The sequence below is a fragment of the Somniosus microcephalus genome, chromosome 14 (assembly GCF_052327205.1).
Source record: "Somniosus microcephalus isolate GS21.2 chromosome 14, FLI_Smic_1.0, whole genome shotgun sequence".
NCBI lineage: Eukaryota > Metazoa > Chordata > Chondrichthyes > Squaliformes > Somniosidae > Somniosus > Somniosus microcephalus.
The window spans coordinates 55,115,432-55,131,565 of NC_141000.1; the positions used below are offsets into that span (position 1 = coordinate 55,115,432).

Below are 16,134 nucleotides of genomic sequence, written 5' to 3' on the forward strand. Positions count from 1 at the left end.
AATTCTGCACCATATAAAAAAATTGAACACAATGACTGGACAATTAAAAACATGATGGCAGAATGGATTGAAGAGGTCTTTTACCTTACCAGCCAAGGAGAGATACTTAATCCCAGAACGTTCTCGATATTAGAATCTATCCAAACTCAGAAGCTGGTTGACTAACATTATCTATGGCAAACACACAAGTCCCTAACTTATGTCTGGAGGTCTAACTAAGCTTATGGAGCTGCTAGATATAGCAGTTAAATAAAAGGGAAAGGTGATGGGGAGTACTCTGTTTACATAATCTCCTATTCCCATTAATAAAAGTTAGGATAGTTCCTAGTTTTTTCCTTATTATGCTATTTTTGGCCTATGCTCCCTCCCTGAGCTGCTCCTTTGATGTAGGTTACTGGGCAGTCCAACAAATTCTAATGGAACCTAGTGCTTTCGACTTGCCTGGTAACTATCAGGTGGTGCCCAAATCTCATTACTGGACCAATAGTTATTTTTCCAGGGTCAGGTATCTCCACATACCCTAGATGCATGTTGGTCACCCCTTTAACCTGCATCGCAGAGGCACTCAAGCAGAGTACAGAACTAATCTCTAATTTTGTGCACAGTTTTGAATCTAAAAATTGATTATTTTCTTGGGATGTTTTAATTCTGCAGCTCCTTGTAGCCAGAGGCACTTACCAGAGGAGCAGCCCGTGATGGTTGCAAGCTGGGACTGGGCGCAGTTGAATACATATAATTAAATAGTCGGTCAATCTTCCGCAGAGGAACACCGCCCCCTTTATCAGATATCTACACCAGAAAGTAGAAAAATGATTAAAGCCGAAGCTAAAACAATTTAGCCACCTTCCCCAACAGATTGCATGGATACCATTAAATGTTGGATGGAGAAAAAAAAAAGGTGGAGAATATTAAAGAATGAATAAGTTTGATCTTGTAGACAATCTAACTATTGTTTAATTATACTTCCACCTATGAATTTAAGAATATTTTTTTTCCAGGTTGTCTTTTGATGTGGACTCAAAACATGCATCCAGGATAAATTCACAAAACTGTGTATCCTCAATACAAAAGCAAAATACTGCAGATGCTTGAACTCTGAAATAAAAACAGAGGATGCTGCAAACACTCAGCAGGTCAGACAGCATCTGTGGAGAGAGAAACAGAGATAACATTTCAGGTTGATAAGCTTTCATACATTTTAGCTCTATTCAACAGGAAGATTCTATTCTCTTATTCACTGGAATCTGTGCTCATTTGCTGGCCTAGGTAGTCTTGAGGGAGTTCTAGACCCAGATCTGTGCTGGCATTTGACATGAGCAAGGTAATGAAGCAATGGTCATCTGCATAGCAGTTTGTACTTGAGCAAGTGGCAACTCCACTAGCATGTACAGTGGAGACCTCAGTTAGATAGGTCATATCACAAATGCTCCGACTACTGCTACAGAAACATTAGGCTCCAAAGTCCAAGGTACATTCTTAGCTGGCTTCAGCTTGCTCAGGCAACAGTTACAGACAATGATAATAGAGCATTTACAAGAGCTCATAAATGTCCACTGTTCTGCATCAGGCAAATGGGTGGACCTCCAAAGGTACTGCCTCTGAAAACCATAAGTCAGAGATCCTAGCACGAGAGACCAAAGACACTGATGCAGATGCATCAAGGGTTAGTCCCAGATGAAGATGCATCAAGTGTTAAGTCTCAAATGCAGATGCATCAGAGGTTAGTTTCAAATGCAGTTACTGAGTCTCTAGTATGCATACAATTCACCAGTTGAGTATGGTGCCATTCACTCATGCTACTCTTTGAACTAGTGAACCATCTATTAGCAATATTCATTCACAAACAGCATTGGAAAGTTCACAACACAGAAGTAAACACACCAGCAAAATACATTAAACATGTATAATAGCAAAATACTGCGGATGCCTAACACTGCAGAATTAAATAATATTATTCACTTTGACCATGCCTCGCAGTCTGTCACATTTCATTGTGAAGAAAATCATCAACTGCCCAAAAGGCAGACAAGTGTCTGACTCTGGAGATGTTTCCTTTGGACACATGGAAGGCACTTGTGGCATTAAAGTTGAGGGCAATGAAAACCTTCTCTTCCACTGGTATTCCATTGCAGAAAATCTTTATGGATCAAGGTTACACACTTCAATTGCCACCTCCCAGGTGAGCCTGAGCTCCCTGCTGCAACCATACCCCACCAAACACATCCCTGCTTGGCCAACTTCAAAATCTTACTGCTCATTAACAGCAGGTCTGGATTGAACTTTGAACTGACGGTCAAGATGCAGATTGCTGCCTAAGTTCATCAGTATGACCGTAACAATGCCTTTATAAGCAAAAAAACCAAATTTTTAGTTTCTCAAAACATTTTTGTACAGGTCTTCAAAACAGCACTAAATAAAGATAAATAATCCTTTAGTATTTTCTACCAACATACCACCACTCTTTACTCAGGTCTACTTTTTTTGTAAGATTAATGAGTAAAACAAAATACAGCCCTTAATGTTTGATATACTGGGGGAAAAAAGTCAAACTCACTGATGCCCAGTTTGGGTTCCGCAAAAAAAAAGGTAATAAAATTGCTGTACTAACCTTAATAGACAAATCTTCCTTCCCCAATGTGACCAAAGCTTTGATAGGAGGGTAACCTTCTTTTCTTCCTTCATAAAGTTCCACAGTAGCTCTCATTGAATTCTGTGATAAATAGAAGTTCATACATCTATATGATTAAAGTTAAGGATAAATGAATTGATCCTGCGCACCCAGCAGGGAGCCACATCTAAATGATGTGCAAGTCGCAGAGGACAATGTCACGTTTCAGGTTTTTGTGATCAATTTTCCATAGAAATGCTTTTTGGGGGTGGGAGCAACATTTAAGAGTTGTGTTTTAAAGTAAAGTGTATTCACACAAGTGAAAAAAATAGGCACCGAGATGAAAAGTTGTTAAAATGCTAATAAGCCAAGTAGTGAAGCTATTTTCCTACAAAGTGTAAATAATAAGTAATTCATTAGCCTGTGTCAGCAATCAATAAACACCTCACACCTGTTGAGAGGTCTGTGATCCTCAGTGTTTGGCAGGGTTAATATAGTGTAGGCCCTTCTTTCAAGATGTGAACATGGGTAGATGAAAAGACAGAAACACAGGCACTCCCCCAGGAAACTGAAAGGGCAAGCTATTGCCAGGCTTAAATGGAGAATGCAGTATGGTAGTTAGGAGATACTTTGTTTAAGGGCAACTAGGGATGGGCAATAAATGCCGGCCTTGCTAGCGATGCACACATCAATGTTCCCTGTAAGCTGTGCAGCTGCACAGTGCTACGTGGAACCCGCACAGCCAGCTTTTCAATACAAAAACTGCGCATGCACGGTACTTTGAATGGCCCGCACAGCCCCTTAAAGGGGCCGCACAGTGCCAAATAATATTAGAGAGAACGTTGGCCCACATCCCAAGAATTAATTTTAAATAGTCAAGTAAGATGACCCACTGATGTGGGAAAGTATTACAAATTAATTATTTTTCTATTACATGAAGACAAGTTGTAATGATTGAAGTGCGTCTGATCATAATTGTTGCTTTGTATGCTCGCTTGCTTTGAAATAAAGCAACTTAACAATTCATATCTAGGCACAAAGGGGCACATGCGAAAAACACAAATATCTAGTTCAGAACACAAGGTGGGTAGAGTTATTACACCCCTGGGTTATGCCATCGGACAAGTAGATATTGGGCAGCGTGTGTCTACTTCGGCTTATAAGGGAAGTGGGATCCACTTACAGGAGTGGCTGTTGACAATGAAGAGGAGAAAGTAACATAAGACTTCAAGTTTGTAACAGACAAGTTTAGGACAGACAGCAGGAAGTATTTCTTAACTCAGAGTAATCAACCTCTGAAATGGATACACAGAATGGGGTGGTTCAGCCCATGGCACTAGTCTGAATAGGTTAATCAATTTGGTGGCTAAAGGTGGCTGGAAATGAAAGCTACTCAAAATCAGTCAAAAAACTGGTATCACTATATATTCTGACTGAAGAGAGTCAGAAGCGGGAAAAATTAATTCCAGATGTAATAATGTTTGTGTGAAATTTCATGCTACACTGAAGAACAACATCTTTTCATCTAATGGTGTGGAATTACCTGTGCATTTGCACCCAGCCATGCGTGTAATCGGTGTGTAGGGATAATGGGTATGTACTCAAATTGGAAGGAAATAACTAGTGGTGACCCACAATGATCTCTGCTGGGTTCTCAACTATTCATTGTATTTATTAATGACTTAGATAACACAATAGAGAGTCATATATCCAAGTATGCTGATGACAAAGATTGGTGGCATAGTAAGTAGTGTAGACAGGAGCATAAAATTACAAAGAGACATCGATCGATTAAGTGAGTGGGAAAAACTGTGGCAGATGGATTTCAATGCCGGTAAATGTGAGGTCATCCATTTTGGTCCCAAAAAGGAGAGATCCGAGTATTTTTGAAATGGTGAAAAGCTAGGAACAGTGGCGGTCCAAAGACATTTAGGGGTCCATGTACACAAGTCACTAAAATATAGTAGTCAGGTACAAAAATAATCAAAAAGGCTAACAGAATGTTAGCCTTTATAACTAGAGGGCTAGAATATAAAAGGGGAAGAAGCTTTGCCAGGAAAGAATATATTGGCCTTGGAAGGAGTGCAGTGCAGCTTAACCAGAATGTTACCAGGGCACCAAGGGCTAAATCATGTGGAGTGATTTGATTGAGGTTTTTAGGATTTTGGAAGGAATTGATAGGGTAGATAGAGAGAAATGTCTTCCGCTGGTGGGGGAGTCTAGGACAAAGGGGGCATAACCTTAAAATCAGAGCCTGGCCATTCAGGAGAGAAGCTGGGAAACACTTCTGCATGCAAAGGGTGGTAGAAGTGTGGATCTTTCTCCCACAAAAAGCAGTAGATGCTAGCTCAATTAATAATTTTAAATCGGAGACAGATAGAATTTTGCTAGCTAAGAGTATTAAGGGATATGGGGGGAGAAATTCAGTATCGCCCCGTTTGGGGCGCGATTATCGGCTGGGCACAAAGTTTAGCGCCTGGCGCTAATTATCACCTCCGACTGCAAACTTGGCTTTTATCGCCCCTGGAGGTGATTGGAACACTAAATCAGTCGCTGCACACCTGTCTTAAGGCGCAAAGGCCGAGGAGCGAGGCGCTAACTCAGAGCGCTGGCGAAGCTCATGTGATGTCAGTCAGCAATGGAACACAGACACACTGTCGCCGGCCAGTTCTTAAAGGGGAGGGTCGATCTTGCTCTCCATCCGCACCCTGCTCATTGCAGCCTTGAATCTAGGCCTGGAGAGACCTGTACATCTAATCTGTTGGAAAGAACAATGGAGAGGCCCAGGGAAAGAGCTCAGAGTGCAGCCCCAATAGTCTCTTCTAAATTGATGCAAGGAAGATCAAATAAAAAAGAACCTGCAAAGTGCTGCTCAGTACCCAAAACTCCTCAACACAGCTTTGAATATCTCCTGCAGTCTCTCTCTCACTCAGAATGTGTGGTGAAAAAATTTCGCAGACAAAAAAAGGCAGGAAGCGGTCACCTTTAAATAGCGCTCCCCCAGTCCCTTCCGGACTCCAAAACGCTCCTCTCAATCTGTTGTTGCTAGCGGCAGGCGGTAAGACAGGGGGCGCCACTCAATATCCGGTCCGGGGCGCTACCAGGGCATTGCACGTGCAGGCGCAGGAGATCGTGGCGGTAGTGTTTAACGCTGCCGCAAAATGTCTAGTCAATTTTGTGAGCGGCGCAAACATCGCCACGCACGGGCGCTAGTTGCTTTGCGCCACATTAGCACCCTCTTAAGGCGCTAACGGGAAGCGCAAACCAACCTAATTTTTCCTCCATGGAGCCAAGGCAGGTGAATGGAGTTAGGATACAGATCAGCCATGATCACACTGAATGGTGGAACAGGCTTGAGGGGCTGAATGGCCTATTCCTGGTCCTAGACATGGTGTAAAAGATTGAGGAAACTCAGCAAAAGTGTTACGCACATAATTATGCTACACCCAAATTTTCAGTATCTATGTGCCCCGTTAACTCTAAATACGAATAATATAGGACAACATTTGTGACAGGTTAGTGCTCCCAAGCATTCATCCAGGAAGATAGATACCAGCACCACAATGGAGGTCCCTTAACCTTCAACAAATGCAAGCACAAAATTTTGTTTTGCTACTTTCTTCAGTTATCATGCAAGTCCAACAAAAATTGCCAACTTACTTTAAACAGTTCGAACAACATATGGAAGAGATGTGAGGGTATGTACACCACTTGGATAGGCTTTACAGGTGTTTTAGCTAAAATAAATACATAAATTCATTCATTAATTATATTCTTCTTTTGCACACTTGTTCACAGTTATACATTGGCCCAGAAATTCGGGTCTCCACGGGTGAGTACGCACGGAGTACTCACCCGTAGGCCCGATGGAAGTGCCGGTTTCCTGCATGCACTGCGCATGCGCGGGAAACCGGCACTTCCGTTCCCCTGAACGAAGGGGTTCAGAGGTCGAACGCGTGCGCGGGGGAGGCTGCGCGTGCGCATCAAACTTCGATCTTTTTTACAGGTTTTCCCGGGAAGGTAAGCCTGCAGAATTTAGAAATGTAAAAAGCAGGCGTAAGGCCTGCTTTTTACAAGGTAAGTGGTGAATTAATTAAAATTAAAACATTTTTTCCACAGGTTTATTATTTTTAAATACTTTAAAGCAAGGTAAGTTTATTTTTTAGCCCCGTTACAAAATAAAATTATTTTTTTCAAAAATTTAAATTATTGTTTAAAATAGTTATTTCATGTAATTTATAGTTTATTTAAAAAATGTGATTAAAAAAAAAAATTTATTTGAAGATTTAGTGCTATTTTGGGGCCGTAGTATTTATAAGTCTTGACAGCACTTCCTGTCAGACTTATGAATGGAGCATTCCCTGCTCCGATTGGCTCCCCATGATCCCAGGGGACGCAGCGAACTAACTGCGCCCCTGGGATACGCAAGCACTGCGCGCCGGCAGCTGGACCAGGCCCCGGATCGGAAATCCACGGGGGCCCACAGCTCAACGGCCGGCGTGCTAGGCAAGTGCAGGTCGGGGGCTTGCACCCACGGGAAGCCCCCGACCCGAATTTCTGGGCCAATATATTTAACTCTACTCCAAACATACAGATCTCTTCAATTCATGGATAAGTTAGTATTCTGATTGGATGGCAACCATTCGTTCAAACTCAATTGAGCTAATGAGCGAAGCACTATATATATTTCATTGTTCTGGGAAATATGGCTAGTTAAGGCATTAAACGTAAATGTTGTGGAAGAGGGCTAACAAACAAACCCTGTATGGGGGAAATAAGGGAGATTCAAGCAGTCAATTCCACTTGGCCAATACAGTTGTAATGAACTCAGAAAAAATATGACTCCAGGTGCATCTGTTCGGTGCATGTTAGTCAGGCATCTTGTAGAATAAACCTCATCAGCCTAGTGAACATATGGTTGACAGATGCTATCATTATGGTCAGGCTGCTTTGCAAAAAGATCTGGTTAACTAGCACTTAAGTAGTCCAACAATCAGTTGGCCGGCATTGTAGGTAATGGATCAGTATTAGTCCATTGAAAGATGGTGACATTTGTGATGTGTTGCAAGTTCATGTGAAGTAGGCAATTGTGACATTGCATTTGATTGAATGACCATCTTTGTTTTTGCCATTCTTGTGTTGTATTAAATGATCAATACAGGAAACTTCACGATATCCGGCACCGAGCTGCTGTCGATCTATCAAAACTTCCGGATAGACCAGCGCTAATGTTGAAAGATACGGAGGTTTTCATCTCCGTATCTGACAACAAACACTGTTGCTTAGCAACAGCTTGTAAACACTCGGCCTGTACCTTGGAAGCGTCTCTGAAGCTGTTGCTAAGCTACAGAGATGCTTTCCAGAGCCTGACTGTTATAAAAAAAAAAAAAAAAATGCGAGAAGAAAAAAAACCTAACCAAAACGGCTGCTGATTTCTGCCGTTAGATCGAGGTTTCTGGACATACAACCTCCAGATAAACCAAAGTTTCCTGTACATTGAAACTTTGTCATCACAATTAATTGTTTATAAATGAATTTTAGTCAAAAAAAAACTTGAAAGATTCTGTTTACCATTAAATTCATCAATCTCCAGCTCTGGGGATCCCATGTAGTACTGTTCACATAGCATCTTTGCAGTCTCATATGCATCTGCGCAAAGAAAATGAAAATCTTACATTAAAGCACACACGGTACACAACATGGGTAAAATGCAAGCCAAGGATATCTGCTCAGTCTACGAGTAAGTGTTCAACTTGATTATGTTACTGTTATCCAGAGGAAAATGTGCAAGCTCTAACTTAACAAGGAACAAACAACAATAACTACTCAGGTGTACTTTTTTTCCAGCTCTTTGGCCAACTAGTATGGATATGATGACATTCAGTTATTCCTTATCTGGACAGGTTCAGGTAATGTAACTGACAAGTACACCGAGCAATTACTGAATTTGGCTTTGCCATATTTAACCTAGCCCTATATCCTGTTAATACTATTGCAGGTCCTCTTCAGCACACTGGAAATGGGTTAAAATATTTTTTACATTTTATTTTGTTTTCAAACTATGATTTTACCAAATCAAGGTATGTATATCAGGTGAGGGTCCATATCCAAGACGTGACCCATGGGCCAAATGCGGCCTGTGAGCTCTTGATCTTACCCTCAAGGCTCCTGTTATTTCCATTTTTATTTGTGCTTCTATACAAAGTCAACTGAAGTACTCCCAAGCTGTTTAAATTTCCCAGGCTTGAGGATTGGCAAAGCTGCTTTCTAATGGGCAGATTTCAACTTATGAGAGAGCAGCCTTGGATTAATCCTCTAGGCCCAGCCATTTTAAAGTGCTGAAACATTTTCTCCCGCTCCAATGCAGTTAGTATTTGTCCAAGTGCAGCATTTTGAACCCCCTTAATTTCTGCAGCAGAAGTAGCTTTGATGATGGCAAAGTTTACCTAAAAAGCTTTGATTTCAATGGAAGGTGAGTGAGGAACTCCGGGCGGGGAGCGGAAATAGAATCTGTTACTATCACAAACAAATGAGAATTTCAGGTTTTATTTGTTTTTATTTATTTTATGTACTAGCCATTGTGCTATTCCCTTCAAAGTGAAACTACCCATAAAATGGTTTAAAACAGAGAAAAAAAAGTTCACATCAAAGAATCACACTAAACGCAGCCCTGTCGACAACCAAATCTGGAAAAGCCGCTGGTCCAGATGGTGTTTATGCAGACTTCCAGCACCAGCTCAAGATCGCTGTAGCACTCATGGACCGGTCCGTGGCGCATGACACAGTATGGAAGCATGAACTGCTTTTCAAGCTCTCCGCCATTTTACCCTGCAGAACGATCCATCCTCTCAACTCCATGCTAAGCAACCGACGCTTCCATGTGTACAGTGGCACCCAGGAGCAGATATAGGACATTGAACAATGGATTCCCACAGGGTTCTGTCCTGGCACACGTTATTCAACGTTTACACCAGTGACCTGCCTGAAACAGAGTCCCGCAAGATTATATACGCTGATGACATTGCTTTGGCCACGTGAAACATGAATCTGTCCATCACCAAGGAGGCCCTGACCAGTGATTTACAGAGGATAGAGGCCTACTTCCACCGATGGTGACTTCAGCCAAACCCGCAAAAGACCGTCACCTCGACATTCCACCTCAACACCCATCAAGCAAACCAAGCTTCGAAAGTCACCTTTTGTGGCGCAGAGGTAAACCATGCCAAAAAAACCTATTTAGGAGTCACGCTCAATTGTACCCTATCATATAGACATCATCTCCAGAACCTTGGGAAGAACTAAAGAGTAGGGTCAATCTGATCCAGAAACTCGCCGGATCCACATGGGGAGCAGACGCGCAAACCCTCCATAGGGCCGCCCTGGTGCACTCTACAGCAGAGTACTGCTCTCCGGCATGGCTATCAAGTCTGCATGTCAAATCCGTTGATGTCCAGCTGAACTCTACTATGAGAATTATCACCGGTACACTTTTATCGACACCAACACCTTGGCTGGCTGTGCTTGCAAACATTGCACCGCACACCTACGCCGCGAATATGCAGTCTCCAAAGAATACAAATGCTACACCAGCAAAGGCATGCTGATCCAGGCCGACTTGAACAACCTACCACCAACCTATCTAAAATCTAGTAGGCCATTTTGGACCGTCGCCGATGCCCTTCAGCGATCTCCCCTCAGCCTTGATGATCGATGGGCGAAATGTGTGGAAAAACTGACATACGGAATGGATTCCTTAGAGGACCCCACAGTACAACCTGAAGGATCAAACCTTCCTCGCAAACAGTTGTCAACCATCAACCGCCTCAGAACCGGTCATTGTAGATGCTGCCACCTTCTCCATAGATGGAAGATGGAAGTATCCCCATCATGTGACTGTGGAGTTCCTAATCAGACCCTGGATTACATCATTGAGCACTGCCCTCAGAGGAAATTCGCAGGCAGCCTACAAGATATCCACGCTATTACACCGGAAGCTTTGGCCTGGATATCTGACTTAGCTATTACATTTGATTTGCTTTACTACTACCATACAAAAGAAGACCACCAAAGGATCCAATGGGATAAGAGCATCACAACTAGAGGAAGGGGGTGGGGGCAGTTATGTGGTTTCACTTTTTTGTAAATGGACGGGTCACCTTTTTTGTATTTGTCGGCCTCGCTTTTTGTTCTAGCATTGTTGTATAAGTGGCCCATGTTTTAACACATAGCTAAGCCCCAGCTCCAAAGGTTTGGACATCCTTTCCCTATATGCACACCCCATCACCTTGCATTTATATAGCACCTTCAAATGTAAAAATAAAAATCTCAAGCTGCTTCACAGAGGCATAATCCGACAAAAATGGAGTATGACCCAGAAGAAGGAAGTACTAGGAGGGGTGACTAAAAGCTCAGTCAAGATGTTTTTAAGGATGGTCTTAAAAAGGGGAGAGGGAAGTAGAGAGGCGGAGGAATTTAGGGAGTGAATTTCAGAACATGGGGCCTAGACGGCTGAAGACATGGCCGCCAATGGTGCAGCAAAGGGGAGAGAATTCACAAAAGGCCAGAGTCAGACAAATGGAGAGTTGGGGGGTGGGGGAAATAGTAAAGCTGGAGGAAGTTACAGAGATAGGGAGGGGCAAGGGCATAAAAGGATTTAAACATGAGAATGAGAATTTAAAATTGCGGATGTTGTGGGGACCAGGAGCCAATGTACGTCAGCAAGTATTGGGATCATAAGTGAAAGGAACGTACTGCAGGATAGAATACAGGAACCAGTGTTTGGATGAGCTGAAGTTTATGGAAGGTGGAGGATGGGTGGCTAGCCAGGAGAGCAATGGAGAAGTCAAATCTGGAGGTGATAAAGGCATAGGTAAGGGACAGGTGTTTAGCCCCTTATTTGCATATGCAAAAGGACCAACATGTGTTTCAGGCATGGGCCCTGGACACCTCTTGATGCCTACACCAATACAACAGGCAGTAGACCTCCGGCTCAGAATGTGTGTGCGTACACCACCTGCTATACGGAATGCTTTGGTTCCCGTTTTACGCCTGTTAAATAGGAGCAACGTCACTAAATTTCAAGGCCAAAGTGTTTAACGTAAGAACATAAGAAATAGGAGCAGGAATAGGCCATTTGGCCCTTCGAGCCTGCTCCGCCATTCAATATCATGGCTGATCTTCTACCTCATCTCCACTTTCCTACACTAACCGCATATCCCTAATATTCAAAAATCTATCGATCTCTGTCTTGAATATACTCAACGACTGAGCCTCCACAGCCCTCTGGGGTAGAGAATTCCAAAGATTCACCACCCTCTAAGTGAAGAAATTTCTCCTCACCTCTTTCAAAACCCTAGGATGTAAGCAGCAGGTCCAGGGGATTTAGCGGCTTTCAGACCCATTAATTTCACCAGTACTATTTTTTTTTACTAATATTAATTTCTTTCAGTTCCTCATTCTCGCTAGACCCTTGGTTCTCCACTATTTCCGGGAAGTTTTTCGAGTCTTCTTCCGTGAAGAGAGACAAAAAGGCCGTGAATTTAATTGAGGAGGCAGCTTGGAGTCGGGTTGCCTGGTGGGTGGGGTCCAGACCCACTACCGGTTTCAGCCGCTCCCAATTTGAAATTTTAATTTAATTGGCCTCTTCAGTGCCGTCGTGCGTGCTGGCCAAGGCAACAATGAGTGGTGCAAAACCGAAGGCTGCTCCACGTTTTAATGAGGACTCACCACTCCAAGCTCTTGTGGAGGGAGTATGAGGGCGCAGGGAGATTCTGTTCCCTCCCGATGGCTGGAGGAAGCCTCTGATGCGCTATCAATAACTCAAAAGACGGAGATTAAGCGAGTAATTAACAGGCTTTTATTAACAAGAGAATGAAGGTGTGCCTCGAGTGGTCGACCGGTCCAGAATACAAAGGGGCTGTGGAGCAGTCACCTTTATACCTGGATTCGTGGGAGGAGTCAGCCGAGGCATGTACAGGCATGTACACAGTAGAATACAAACAGTGGTTTACCACATTCACCCCTTGTTTAAAATTGAGCCCGGCGGGGTGAAGTGTATTAAAAGTTAGTGTATTGGAGTCTCTCCGGAGTTCTTGTCTGCCGCTGTGATCGACGTGGCGACGGCAGGGGTAGTGAAGCTTCCGGCGTCGAGTCCCGCGTAGGCCGGGGCACTGGTGTGTAGTCCTCGTAGATGTCGAGCGGGTCGCGGGGCCCAGGCCTGCCGTCTGCTGGGGCTGGATATCGGATCGTGGGGGGGGGGGGGGGGGGGCGGGGAGGGTGGTAGTGGGTAGTGGGTTACTGCGGCCCCTGAGGGTGTGAGGTCTCTTATGGAGACTGTCCTCCCGCCCGTCTGGGTACGCAATGTAAGCATACTGGGGGTTGGCGTGGAGGAGGTCGACCCTCTCGACCAGGGGGTCCGTTTTATGGGTCCCCTCACGTGTCTTCTCAGTAGGACCGGCCCTGGGGACGTCAGCCATGGCGGTAGCGATGTCCCCGATGTGGACTTCCTTGGGAAGACAAACATTTTCTCATGAGGGGTGGCGTTAGTGGCAGTGCAGAGCAGTGACCGAATAGAGTGGAGCACATCGGGGAGCACATCCTGCCAGCGGGAGGTCGGAAGGCCCCTAGACTTTAAGGCTAGCAGGGCGGCCTTCCAAACTGTCGCATTCTCTCTTTCCACCTGTCCGTTCCCCCGGGGGTTGTAACTGGTGGTCCTGCTTGTGGCAATACCCCTAGCTAGCAGGTACTGACGGAGTTCGTCGCTCATAAACGATGAGCCCCGGTCGCTATGGATATAGCTGGGGAAACCGAACAGGGTGAAGAGGTCGTTCAGACATTTAATGACCGTGGCACTGGTCATGTCCGGGCAGGGGATGGCGAACGGGAAACGGGAGTACTCATCAATAATATTGAGGAAGTACACATTGCGGTCGGAGGAGGGGAGAGGCCCTTTAAAATCAACGCTCAGGCGCTCGAAGGGGCGAGTGGCTTTTATCAGGTGAGCCCTGTCTGGTCTGTAAAAGTGCGGTTTGCACTCAGCGCAGACTTGGCAGTTCCTGGTCATGGTCCTGACCTCCTCAATGGAGTAAGGCAGGTTGCGGGCCTTGATGAAGTGGAAGAACCTGGTGACCCCCGGGTGGCAGAGGTCATTGTGGAGGGCCTGCAGTCCATCGATCTGCGCGCTGGCGCAGGTGCCACGCGATAGAGCATCCGGGGGTTCATTGAGCTTCCCGGGCCAAGATCTCGTAATTGTAGGTGGAAAGTTCGATTCTCCACCTCAAGATCTTGTCGTTTTTGATTTTGCCCCTCTGCTTGTTGTTAAACATGAAAGCAACTGAACGCTGGTCAGTGAGCAGGGTAAATCATTTTCCGGCCAGGTAGTGCCTCCAATGACGCACAGCCTCCACAATAGCCTGGGCCTCCTTCTCAACAGCGGAGTGTCTGGTCTCCGGGCCCTGGAGGGTTCGTGAAAAGGCGGCCACGGGTCTCCCCGCCTGATTGAGGGTAGCGGCCAGGGCAAAGTCGGACGCGTCGCTTTCCACCTGGAAGGGGATGGATTCGTCCACTGCGTGCATGGTGGCTTTGGCAATGTCTTCCTTGATACGGTGGAAGGCTAAGCGGGCCTCTGCCGTCACGGGAAAAGAGGTGGACTTGATCAGCGGACGGGCCTTGTCCGCACAGTAGGGGACCCACTGGGCGTAATAAGAGAAAAACCCTAGGCACCTCTTCAGGGACTTGAGGCAGTGGGGCAGTGGGAGTTCCATAAGGGAACGCATCCGGTCGGGGTCGGGGCCGATGACTCCGTGTTCCACAACACAGCCAAGGATGGCGAGGCGGGTTGTGCGGAATATGCACTTCTCCTTGTTATACGTCAGGTTGAGGAGTTTGGTGGTGCAGAGGAATTTTTCGAGGTTTGCGTCATGGTCCTGCAAGTCATGGCCGCAGATGGTCACATTGTCCAGATATGGGAAAGTGGCCTGCAACGCATTTTGATCGACCATCCGGTCCATCTCCCTTTGGAAGACGGAGACCCCGTTGGTGACGCCAAAGGGAACCCTAAGGAAGTGATAGAGGCGGCCGTTTGCCTCAAAGGCAGTATACTGGCGGTCCTTGGGGCGGATAGGGAGCTGGTGGTACGCTGATTTCAGGTCAATGGTCGAGAAGACGCGGTACTGCGTGATCTGGTTGACCATATCAGCTATGCGGGGGAGTGGGTAAGCGTCCAGCAGGGTGTAGCGATTTATTGTCTGGCTGTAGTCGATGACCAGGCGTTGCTTCTCGCCGGTCTTAACGACCACAACCTGGGCTCGCCAGGGGCTGGTGCTGCCCTCAATAATCCCTTCCTTCAGGAGCCGCTCCACTTCGGTTTTAATGAAAACCCTGTCCCCGGCACTGTATCGCCTGCTCTTTGTGGCGATGGGCTTACAGTCGGGGGTGAGGTTAGCAAACAGTGGGGGGGGGGGGGGTGACTCAGTGTGGAGAGGTTGCACCTGGTGCGCGGCGGGCAATTTGGAAGCTGCTGGCTGCGGACTGCGAGTGGGGGGAGGGGTCCACCGTACGCCATCGTAACACTTTTAAGGTGGCACTGAAAATCTAACCCCAGTAGAACGGCAGCGCAGAGGTCGGGCAGGACCAGAAGTTTAAAATTATCGTACACAGTCCCGTCTACTACGAGTGTCACCACGCAGTAGCCGCCAATGTCCGCCGACTGGGATTCGGAGGCCATAGAAATCCGCTGGTGCGCAGGCAGGACTGGGAGAGAGCAACGCCGCACCGTGTCGGGGTGGATGAAGCTCTCCGTGCTCCCAGAGTCAAAAAGGCAATTGTTTCGTGACCATTTACCTTAATGTCCATTGTGGAACTGGCCAGCTGGTGCGGTCTCGCTTGGTCCAGTGTAACGGAGGCCAGCGTAGGGGTCGGTGTGTCGCTGCGGGTATCAGATGAGGCGATGTTGGGGGCCTGTTGTGTCCCAGCTGTCGTCCAAGATGGCGGCGTCCATGATCCCCATGTGGCTGGAGGCATCCAAAATGGCTGCTGTTCCGGTGGTTCGCACATGGCTGGGGAGGCCCAAGATGGCAGCCCGCACGCGGCGCTGCTGGGGTTCGGGGTGGCTTTGGCTCTGCAGACGCTGGCGTAGTGTCCCTTCTTCCCGCAGCCCGAGCAGATCGCATTTTTCGCCAGGCAGCGCGCTCTGGGGTGTTTGGCCTGGCCACAGAAGTAGCATTTCTGGCCTTGGGGCACTGCTGTCTGGCCTTGGGACACTGCTGCGGTAGTTGGGCTGTTGCTGGGATGTGGCTGGGGTGGCACGGCGCTATGAGACGGTCCTACCGTGTCCCAGGCTGTCGTTCCCCGCGGCGTCCACGGTGCAGAGGAGTAGGCATCCATGCCCCGGTAGGCTGCGTCTAATGATAGTGCGAGTTCAGAGGCCTTGTTGAGATCGAGGTCACTCTGCTCCAGCAGTCGCTGTCGGGTGTAATTGGACCTGTGGCCCGCTACAAAAGCGTCCCGGATAAGTTCCTCTGTGTACA

The 16,134-nt window shown here is 46.4% G+C and overlaps 1 protein-coding gene across 1 annotated transcript in view; it reads right to left on the minus strand.

The window, feature by feature from the left end:
* The window catches only part of LOC147107497 (pyruvate dehydrogenase (acetyl-transferring) kinase isozyme 3, mitochondrial), a 125,363-nt gene that overhangs the window by 20,662 nt on the left and 88,567 nt on the right, over positions 1–16,134 (minus strand). The window contains exons 6-9 of the mRNA XM_086006570.1: positions 8,180–8,257; positions 6,269–6,345; positions 2,609–2,710; positions 679–789 (exon numbers count right to left, since the gene is read on the minus strand). Coding sequence (XP_085862696.1) covers positions 679–789; positions 2,609–2,710; positions 6,269–6,345; positions 8,180–8,257 — 368 coding nt within the window. The remainder of the gene's footprint in view (positions 1–678; positions 790–2,608; positions 2,711–6,268; positions 6,346–8,179; positions 8,258–16,134) is intronic.